The sequence below is a fragment of the Dendropsophus ebraccatus genome, chromosome 9 (genome assembly GCF_027789765.1).
Source record: "Dendropsophus ebraccatus isolate aDenEbr1 chromosome 9, aDenEbr1.pat, whole genome shotgun sequence".
NCBI lineage: Eukaryota > Metazoa > Chordata > Amphibia > Anura > Hylidae > Dendropsophus > Dendropsophus ebraccatus.
Window position 1 is genome coordinate 106,909,811 of NC_091462.1, and position 11,588 is coordinate 106,921,398.

An 11,588-nucleotide genomic window follows, 5' to 3' on the forward strand; every position below is an offset into this window, starting at 1 on the left:
GTGATCACACAACTAGAAGCAGATAAAATAGAGGAACAGTTTGATGGATTTAAAGGGATTCACTTTAAGGGGGATTGATTTTATTTTACTATTTTATTCTAATAATGTTGTATTCGGCCGCATCATCTCTTTCTACAGAAGGTGGAGAATGATTACTAGGAACCGCTTTTTGTGCGGCTTTTGCTCAGTCTTTTATGTGTTAATATAGTTGAATAAAACTATGAAAATAATGATATTGTGTCTATTTCTCATATATAAGGAGCTTTTACCCAGCTTGGTCATTGTATGATGATACCTCATATATCAGTTCTTAATGATGCGGCATAGCTGCCAACTATATAGTCGCTTACTGGCAATCGATGAATGGGAATGTATTGGGGGGAGGGGAGATAGATGCATGTAGATATCCTGGGACTCCCATTGTCCGTCATAGATAATTTTTCATCACCTACATCCACCACTAGGGGGAGCTTATGGTATATAGGTTATACATTAACCTTAAAGGGGTAGTTCACCAAAGAAAATTTTCTTTCAAATCAACTGGGGCCAGAAATTTGTCATTTACTTCTATTAAAATTTCTCGAGTCTTCCAGTACTTATCAGCTGCTGTGTGTCCTGCAGGAAGTGGTGTATTCTTTCCAGTGCGACACAGTGCCCTTTGCTGCCACCTCTGTCCATGTCAGAAACTGTCCAGAGCTGTAGCAAATCCTCATAGAAAACCTATCCTTCTCTCCAGACTGGGGAAAAAAGTTGTCCTGCAGGACATACAGCAGCTGAAAAGTACTGGAAGACTTGAGGCTTTTTAATAGAAGTAAATTAAAAATCCCTTGTACTTTCTGGCACCCTTTAATAATAACAATGCAGTGAGCTCCCCCTAGTGGTGGCTGCAATTAGACAGAATCTGTTTCTATCACTATGCAGGGGAGCAGGATGTGATATACTAAAACCAATCACTTTGTATAAAACTTATGACCAGGCTCTCAGTCTCTCAGTATCCCTCCTTTAGAATGTGAAGTCTCGCCTCGTGGTCGCCCTGGACACGTCGCCTTTGTTTTTGATGGACAAATATGGCGATTTCTTTATGTACTTTTGAATATTTTAGAGAGCGGACAGAGGAAAACATTGACAGCTGTGCCCGGGATCTTGGCTCACGTAGCAGGGAGTCTGGCTAGCTGCCACGCGCAGAACTGCCCTGAGCGCTCGCTCTTCTGACGTCTACATCCTAAAATAACTTTAATGTAAGCCAGCTGTCCGTCACTTCCCCTCCCCCCTCTAGACCCTATTCATGGTAGGACCCGGCTGCTCATGAACTCAATGATATCTGGATATAGGAATATAATAGACAACACCCCGACCCCATAACAAACCCCCCAACATGCCAAGCAGGAGGCCAGACTAATGGAGTCTGATCCCCAGACGTTTCTATAGGAAGGAAAGTCATGTGACTTCTCTTGGCTGTGATCTGTGACTCCAGCTTCACCGGATTGTTTATTAGAGGCCACAGTAGTCTGAAATCCACCTCCTATTCCATGAGTAGCTGGAAGTCAGAAGATTTCCATTACAGGAAGGACAGAATGGTTATAAACTAAAAGGAACAAAGGCGGAGCTTGTACAGCAAGCTTAAAGGGAAACTCCGGATAAGAAAAACTTGTTTTCTATTAAAAGTACATTAAAAGTTAAATATTTGTGTCTATACAATGTATTACCGTATAGGTATGGTTCTGTCATACTGGTAGCTGATAGAAATCCAGGAAGTGAAGAAAAACTGCATCTGTGCAAATGTGGTGTTACAGGTAGAGAATACAGCGTGCTGTGTGGTGTTACAGGTAGAAAATACAGCGTGCTGTGTGGTGTTACAGGTAGAAAATACAGTGCTGTGTGGTGTTACAGGTAGAGAATACAGCGCGCTGTGTGGTGTTACAGGTAGAGAATACAGCGCGCTGTGTGGTGTTACAGGTAGAGAATACAGCGCGGTGTGTGGTGTTACAGGTAGAGAATACAGCGTGGTGTTACAGGTAGAGAATACAGCGTGCTGTGTGGTGTTGCAGGTAGAAAATATAGCGTGCTGTGTGGTGTTGCAGGTAGAGAATACAATGCTGTGTGGTGTTGCAGGTAGAGAATACAGCGTGCTGTGTGGTGTTGCAGGTAGAGAATACAGCGTGCTGTGTGGTGTTACAGGTAGAGAATACAGCATGCTGTGTGGTGTTGCAGGTAGAGAATACAGCGTGCTGTGTGGTGTTGCAGGTAGAAAATACAGCGTGCTGTGTGGTGTTACAGGTAGAGAATACAGTGTGCTGTGTGGTGTTACAGGTAGAGAATACAGTGTGCTGTGTGGTGTTACAGGTAGAGAATACAGTGTGCTGTGGGGTGTTACAGGTAGAGAATACAGCGTGCTGTGTGGTGTTACAGGTAGAGAATACAGCGTGCTGTGTGGTGTTACAGGTAGAGAATACAGCGTGCTGTGTGGTGTTACAGGTAGAGAATACAGCGTGGTGTGTGGTGTTACAGGTAGAGAATACAGTGCTGTGTGGTGTTACAGGTAGAAAATACAGCGTGCTGTGTGGTGTTACAGGTAGAGAATACAGCGTGCTGAGTGGTGTTACAGGTAGAGAATACAGTGTGCTGTGTGGTGTTACAGGTAGAGAATACAGTGTGCTGTGTGGTGTTACAGGTAGAGAATACAGCGTGCTGTGTGGTGTTACAGGTAGAGAATACAGCGTGGTGTGTGGTGTTACAGGTAGAGAATACAGTGCTGTGTGGTGTTACAGGTAGAGAATACAGTGCTGTGTGGTGTTACAGGTAGAGAATACAGCGTGCTGTGTGGTGTTACAGGTAGAGAATACAGTGCTGTGTGGTGTTACAGGTAGAGAATACAGCATGCTGTGTGGTGTTACAGGTAGAGAATACAGCGTGCTGTGTGGTGTTACAGATAGGAACTGTGCGCTGTGTGGGTGGGACCACAATGAAATCAAATTACTGCAAATAATTCAGTAACACAATGAAACTGCAATGTGTGAACACAGCCTAGATGTTCTGCAACAGCTTTGGGCGGGGAATAGGCAGGGTGGGGGACTGTGATGGAACAGCTGAGGGAAAACATTGCATTCTGGAACCTGTAGTACTGTGTACAACTGCTCAACCAGGAAATGCAGAGACACAAAACAGAACAAAACCCCCCAAAACAAATGGATTTTTGGTAGTTTCAAAACTGGGATAGGTAATACTTTATGCTTCTGCAGAAGTTTCATATTTTTTTTAACCTCTACCTGGAGTTCCCCTTTAAAGGGGTTCTCCAGGTTTAGTAAAACACAACTGATTTCTTCCAAAAACAGTGCCACCCTTGTCCTCAGGATGTGTGTGGTATTACAATTTTGTTCGATTCACTTCGCTGGAACTGAGCTGCAATGCGTTCAAACTGAGGACAGAGGTGGCGCTGTTTTTGAAAGGAAGCAGCAATGTTTTTCTAATCATGGCTTCAGGTAGCCGGAACAGGTTTATTCCAGCATGCCCAAGATCTGACTGGACCAGTGTTCCAGCCTACAGCAGGGATGCAGAACGTTCAGCCATCCACCTGTTGCAAAACTACAATTCCCATCAGGCCTGGACAGCCAACGCTAACTCTTTTGGTCTCTAGCCATTGCAAATCTATAACTCTTATCCTGCCCTGGTAGGAAATGATGGGAGGTCTGCTTCTGCAACAGCTAGGGACCTACAAGTTTGGGAAAACTGTTCTAAATGAATGGTTCCCACATGTTGCTCTCCTGTTGGACTACAACTCCCATCCTGCACTGAAAGCTGCAGGCCATAATTGGATCTGTACTTTTCCAGATTAGAAACCATTGTAGAGCAGTAGTACCAATCTGCAAAACTACAAATTCTATCATGCCCTGCAGCCTTTAGTTCATGATGGGAGTTATAGTCTTTTAACACTAGGAAAGTCAATAGTTGGGTAACACTGCTGTATCTATAAATGGTTTCCAACCAGGTCCTCTCCTAGTATTACAAGACTACAACTCCAACCATATTCTGAAACTAAAGGCTGTTAGGGCATGATAGGAGTTGCAATTTGCATATTGGTAACACTGCTCTGCATCAATGGTTTCTATCATGCTGTGACAGCTTTCACGGCATGATGGGAGTTGTAGTCTTGAAACATTAATTGCTGATGTGAAGCAGTGTTGCTTTACCGGAGATGCAAGATTACAACTCTCATCATGCACTGAAAGCCGAGGCCTGATAAGTATTGTAGTTTTGCAAGAGCTGGAAGGAGTAGTCTCACACGGCATCGCTGGCAGCGCACTGGATCGCCGAGGTCACAGGGACAGCTGGCGCTCTATATATAGCAGAGTTATCTCTCTACACAATGGCCACACACACTGTATCTATACACTGCCGGTTACTGTGTATACTGCACAGGAAGAACCTTCAGGGACAACGGATTACAGAGAAAATCTTTATTATGACAATTTCTTTTTAAAAAATAGCAGCAAAATTGACAATCAAAAAGCAGCGGCTGAGGCCTAACCCCCTCCGAGAGGAGCTTGCCCTAGTACAGATGCAGGATATACCCATACCAGCATCGCCCCTAAAATAACACATGATCCTTGAGTCGTCCTCGTCTATCAGAGGGATTCTTAGCTGCTTCTGGGAAAGCTGGGTGACACCAATATGGCCGACACAACAATTCAACTTACGCAGTATGGCTGCTCAGGACAAAGCAGCCATATTGGTTATGACCCAATGTTACCTGGAAATCAGATATGACTAAGAAACGACAACTTGGCTGAGAATTTTCTATACGTTTTAGGGGACAATGGTGAAGAAGTTTGGCACATAGGTTGCAGATTATATAGAGCGTTATTGGGGAACCTGCCACACTCCAGCTGTTCCAAAACTACCATTCCCATCATTCCAGGACACGCTTTGTCGATCCAGGTATGATGGGATTTATAGTTTCGCAATAGCAGGTTCCCCATTACTGATGTAGAGGGAATGAAGTCGAGAAGCTGTGGCTGCATCTAGATCAGGGATGGGGAACCTTTGGCCCTCCAGCTGTTGCAAAACTACAACTCCCATCATGCCTGGACAGCCGAAGGCTGTCCAGGCATGATGGGAGTTGTAGTTTTGCAACAGCTGGAGGGCCAAAGGTTCCCCATCCCTGATCTAGAGCCAGGCACACAACCTGCAGCCCTCCAGCTGCTGCAAAACTACAATTCCCATCATGCCCGGATAGACAAGGTGTGCCCAAGCATGATGGGAATTGTAGTTTTGCAACAGCTGGAGGACTGCAGGTTCCTCATCCCTGATCTACAGATTTATACTTTCCATATATAACTACCAAGTCTTATTTTATAGCAGGTGGGGTGTTATTTATTGTCTCCTTGTGCCCCTCCAGCTGTTATGAGACTACAAGCCCCAGCATGGCCTGCACCTGCTTTAACCTGTGTATGGCCCTCCCTGTCTATAGCGGCTGTCCCCCTCCTGGATGGGAGAAATATAGTTCTGTAAACTCTTTATTTTCCTGAAACTGAGGATCATCAGATGTTTATACTCCATTCACAGCCAAATCTGCACCCCCGATTGTTATGGTGCAGAATGCAGTTTTGGCTGTGACTAATACATTAGTAATATAAGGTACATGGAAGAAAAAAAAAAGTGTGACATTGTGCATGCTATACCTACAGTAACTACATACTTTGTGCAAACTCATGTGCTTAGTATATTAGTGCATGGTCAGTGCTTCTCATAAAATGGGCTCCGCTCCTGTCCCTGCAAGATGCAAAGCATGCTGGGAGTGCTAATGCAACTACAGCTGGAGAGTCACTTACATTTACAGAAAAATCTGATAAATAGAGCAAGGCCGCCTCCTTTGCCTTTAGTCTGTAATGAATAGATTGGTTGCTAGGGATGTACTGCCACCTATAAAAGACTGGTTGCTAGGCAGGTGTGTCAATAGTTACCAGACTGTCAGACAGGTCCTGGATGGATACCATACTGTCAGCAGGGTAGAAGAAAATACTAGGCTGGCGCGGCTATTATAATATATGGCTTATAATAATCAGGACTCAGAGGCGGACTTCATATCCCGTGCCTTCACCCACAGTGAGCGGCCATATTGTGACCTTATCCAGTACACTGTCTATATCAGGGATAGGGAACCTTTGACTCTCCAGCTGTTGCAAAACTACAATTCCCATCATGCCTGGACAGCCAAAGCTTTAGCTTCGATTGTCCAGGCATGATGGGAATTGTAGTTTTGCAACAGCTCAAGGGCCAAAGGTTCCCCATCCTTCTATATAGTCTATTGGTCAGGCCAACTATAGTATGTGACACTGTCTTCAAGGGTTTAGTCACCCCTTTCCAATATGGCCAACGATACAGCTTTTCCAAAACAAGATGTCCGCTGTTCACTATACGAACGCTTACCCAATGGCGGCCATATTGGTTACCGGTATACCGTTAAGACACGGCTGACACGTCCTTTAAAACAATCAGGATCTCAAAATGGCTGCAGCCGACATATCGGCAAGATACTTGTGAATTAACAAACATGAGAAAGACCCCTTTCCTCCCCCCGATTAGTGCAAAAATACATAAAGGAAATAAGATTCAGCGAGTGCAAGATGTTAAGAACATTAACAAAAAACAAAAAAAAATTCCATGTATGAAATGCTAAGCGGCGCCATGTGGGCGGCCTCTCTTCTCCGTGTTTAGTAAAATACCGCAAACATCTCACCACAATATAGCAGCAATCACTAATGTACAAAACATCACATCTGGCAGAAAGCCAGTTCTCTTCATTCAAACTACAGTTCCCAGCAGGCATTGCCAGTCAGTACAGTCTGACTAGTCGCATGCTGATGAGAAATTTAAGGGTACAGTACCCTTTTTAAGTCCAGTATTCAAACATATAAATCAACCCTACAACGGCAAAAAGATTGCCTACAACATCCCGATACGTCTATCAACGCCGCGCCGCGCCATATATCCATACACCGCTCCTGTTCTGCCTAATACTGGCAAATGAGAGATGAATAGAAAGGCGGCGATTAAGATATGGGAAAAAAATGATTGATTTGATTATAGAAATTAAAGGGGCTCTCCAGGTCTGTGTGTATAAAGTTACTTGTGCTCTGATCATCAAGAGAAGATGGTCAGCAGTTGCCATGACAACACAGGGCCTCTGTGGACAAAGGCACCGCAACTAACTTTATTGAACATTCCTGGAGAAGCCCTGTGCACGTAAAGCCTAAATCACAGTATAACTAAAAGCCCTGTGTATCCATTCATCTCTGTGTACAAGATCTCTGCTTGCTTTCCGTGAATAGAAATTAAGCAGGAGATTTATGTCGCTGTCTTATGGTAAGATGTTGCCCATAGCAACCAATCACAGCTCAGCTTTCATTTTACCAGAGAACTATTAAAAATGAAAGCAGAGCTCTGATTGGTTGCGGTAGACAACAAAGAGAAACCTACTAAAAGAAATATGATGTTGCCCATAGGAACCAGAGCTCAGCTTTCATTTCTCATAGCTCTCTGGTAAAATTAATGCTGTGCTGTGATTGGTTGCTATTAGCAGGGAATGTTATAGATCCCAATGATCATGTGACCCACAATTGTCCTGTGACTTCTGTGGTCGTAATATGGATGCATAACACATTGTAAAGTAATGACCAGGATTAGAAAAATCAAGCCGCAACTATCATCAGTTTGTGTGGGGCAGATCAGTTCTATTGAGGTGAATGGAGCAGAACTGTAATACCACACACAACCTGAAAAAAATGATGGAAGAAAGCAGTTATGACTTTATAATCATAGATAATCCCTTTAAGTGCTGTGTGTTTCTGTTCACTGACAGCAAGCAGAGCCAAATGGATTCACAGATTAGAAATAACTCTTCTTTATAACAATTCTGTAGAGAAGCCTGCCAGAACATCCCCAGTATCCAACGCCTGGCGCCGCCCCTCGGTCCATTTTCCTGGGATCCACAACCTCACTTTGTCAGCAATAAGTTGGGATCGGAAAAAATCTGATACAATCCATATCCGATCTCATCAATCTCCTCCTCCGTCAGCCGCGAGAATAAGTTGACTTTTTCATTAAAATAGCAGGGGAGGGAGCCGCTGCCCAGATGCCCAATGAGCGCCTCTATGACTTGCAGGAAGCGGTCGGCCAGACAGGCCTCTGACCAATCAGACGAGTCGTTATTGAGGTGGAGGAGGACGTGTCTTAAGTGGGTTGGGGATAGTTGGCAGAGTCCTGGGCGTTGGTGGCAGATACTTCTGAGGATGTGCAGACACTTCTGCCGAACGCCATTGTCGCCGCTGTCCAGCTCCTGAAGGAGGACAATCTCCTGACGGTAAAAGCTCCGTCGCCAGAGGTTTTCGGCTGGGGCTGTGGTGGGGGAGTAGGCCAGCAGGGCGACCTCTTTGGTTTCAACCACTGGGATGATGTTGATGGTCGTTGTGAAGTCGCGGTGGATGACCTCCAGTCTGAGGTCATCGGGGGCAATAACCGGCTGGATGCTGCACTCCAGGACCGTCCCAATGGCCGGCCAGTTGATGGATCCTACAATGGTTTTGTGCAAGGACTCCACTATGGTCCTGGTGGAAAGGTAGCCCCCCAACATGAAGCGGTCCCACAGACTGCTCCCCCGGGCCGTATACTCCAGGTTAACCCTTTTGATCAGCCAAAACTGGGGGTCATTCAGGATAGTATCTTCTCCAGGTACAAAGGTCCACAAATCCGGTTCAAGAATTAGGGGCAGCAATAAGCAAGTGTGGTCTAAACTAGTGACGGGGAGACCACTACCCAGGGAGCCCCCCAACTGCATGGCGGAGAATGGCATTTCAGGGTGCTTGGACTTCAGGAAGTCCTGCAGCTCACGCATGATGTCCAGCACCAGCTGCTTCACCACATGTGTCATGGCTTCTGGCACTATGGCATCATGGGAGTAATAGTGCAGCAGAATCTCCTGTAGGGTGAAGCATATCGGGGTCTTCTCAACCACGGGGGGCTGCTCAGCAGGATTACCACTCAAAGCTGCGACATCTGTGAGAGGGGAAACAAAAAAGGGAAGAAGCCAGATCTGTCAACTACCTGATGTTCTTGGTTAGAGCTCTGACTCCAATCACATCCAAAGCTGCATGAACAATTGGGCTCACTGCTGCTTGGAGACTGTCAGCATGGTGCTTCACTTATCAGGGAAAGCTGGATGAAAACCTAGGTGAAGACAGCAATATTGGCTGACGCCTGGCTTTACACTAGTGTGTATACTCCAACCTGAGGCTTTCTAGTTGTAGCAAAACTACAACTCACATTATTTCTATATAAACTGACTAGAAAACCAGATGAATTCTGCTGCAGCTTCGGATGTGACTGGAGGCGCAATTACTGAACATTATATACAATATTCTAACCAGCTGAGAAGATAACAATAATGACAGTTCCTTTCCTGACCTGGGACAGGCTGGCTGGGCTCTGGGGCTGGTAACGCGGCGCTCAGGTCAGCGCGGGTTGGTTTCTTTCGCACAAGTTTTGGGGAGGCCTTCATCAGGACGGCTTCCTTCCAGCTTTCTTCTATGGACTTCTGCTCTAGTTTCCCATCGGCGTCTTTCTCATCCGGAGGAGACGCTGCGCGGTCAATGAGCTGCAGAAAATGGTAACACAATGAGTCCCTGACCACTGGTCTCTAACCTGTGGCAAAACTACAACTCCCAGCATGCCCGGGCCAGAGTTGTAGTTTTGCAACAGCTGATGGACCACAGGGTGAAGATTGATTACTTAAATGACAAGGAGAACTTTACTATATGTGGTACTTACCCTTTTGACTGCCAGAGTAGCAATGCCCAGCATCGCTGCTCCCCCGACGCCAAGCACCAGCCTGGCATTGGCCAGTAGGAAATCCACCACACTGCCGATGCCATCATCTGACTTCTTGCCTTTCTTTTGAAGCTGCATTTCGGCCATGATGATGCTGAGGAGAAAGGAGGAACAGATCACATGTCACATCTACACTGATATATGTCCTCATACTTGGGGTCGGATGTCATCATGTTGCGTTGCGCACTCTGTGCTACATCAATGGTTTCCAATCAGTGCCTTTCCCGTCTCTGCAAAAGCTACAACCCCCACTGAGCTAAAGGTTGACAGGTGATAGTGGAGACCTTCAGGTGGGGAACAATGGTGCAATCAGATTTAATCAGGTCTAGGGCATGATGGGAGTTGTAGTTTTACAACAGCAGGAGGGTCACAGATCCTGTAACACTGTTTCTACATCAGCGGTTCCTGAGCTGCTGCACAACCCCTCCATCAGCAGGCTGGAGACCACCGATCTATATATACTGCATTGTTATCATTTAAGAAAAACCAGGTCACACCTCAAACAATGGCATAATGTGACTCAGAAGACGCCAATGTTCTCTGCCCGCAGCCATGTGTACACTGTCATTACCAGACACAGATATATATATACACACAGTCAGCCGGGCAGAGATGCCAATGCGATATGTCTCTGTGCCAATCAACACAGATCTGGGGTGTGGTAAGCCTTATAAATAACACTGCGCCCTTTGGCAGCTTGGTCTTATTCACTACAGGCCACACCCCCTTTTCAAGGGGCTTTTCTGTTTTCTCTCATCTACTGTATAAAGTTCTAAAACTTTCCATATCTTCACCCTTTTCAAGACCTCCGCTTGCTTTCAGCAAACGTGAACATCCTTGTTTACGTTCAAAGACTGAAACCCAATACCACTCACAGCTGAGGGTTTGGTCTAGTTGTATCCAGTCCAGACAATCCAGATTGCACTTGATACTGTAACAAACCCTCAGCGGTGACAACACTGTTTCCATTCACCGACAACAAGCGGAGATGGAGAAAATGATTACAAAAGTTAAAAAGTTGCAAAACTTTTTAGATCTCAATAAATGGCGTATAATCTCGTGGCCACCGATATATCGCAACACAACATACTTACGGCGCTTGTTTCAACTAACTTTATTAATACCGGCAAACGTAACACGTATCACACTTTTTGCGCCAAATTTAAAGGCGCAGAATTTAACATTCATGTGAAAACACACAAAAAGGGTAAAATATACTGTTATAGCAGACACTGTCTAGGAGGAGGATGTACAAGGAAGCACATTGGAATGGAAGGTTTAGTTATAGTACGGCAGAAAGTCAGGATTTTTTAAAGGGCCTCAGAAACCATTATAAAACTACAAATCCCAGCATGCCTAGCTCAGTAAAGTCTTACTAACAAAAGGAAAGGGATGCTGGGAATTGTAGTTCTAGAGAAATTACATATATAACTGCGCATTTAATGGCGGCGTTATGTATCTGCCCTCCACCCGCAGCCCGGCATTACCCTCCTCCCGTACTCCCACCCCTGACTAGTCTATAGACCCGGAGTTCTCACCGGCCTTTCCCGCGGCCTTTGCTGCTACCCCTCCGAGCAACGTCCTGGTCTCCGCTAGCAGAGCGCTCTGGCCAATCACACGCCTCCATCCCCCCTGCTAGCCAATCACAAGTGTCCATACAAAACCCTTTTACCAATCACGGAAAAGGGGAATAACAGCGGCCAATC

The 11,588-nt window shown here is 45.5% G+C and overlaps 1 protein-coding gene across 1 annotated transcript; it reads right to left on the reverse strand.

The window, feature by feature from the left end:
- Positions 1-7,798: 7,798 nt before the first annotated feature.
- Positions 7,799-11,495, reverse strand: MIEF2 (mitochondrial elongation factor 2). Its single transcript, XM_069984228.1, has 4 exons — positions 11,421-11,495; positions 9,823-9,976; positions 9,460-9,649; positions 7,799-9,051 (listed from the first exon to the last, which is right to left on the reverse strand). Exons 2-4 carry the CDS (start codon positions 9,967-9,969, stop codon positions 7,994-7,996), a joined length of 1,395 nt encoding a protein of 464 aa, XP_069840329.1. The 5' UTR covers positions 9,970-9,976; positions 11,421-11,495; the 3' UTR covers positions 7,799-7,993.
- Positions 11,496-11,588: the final 93 nt, after the last annotated feature.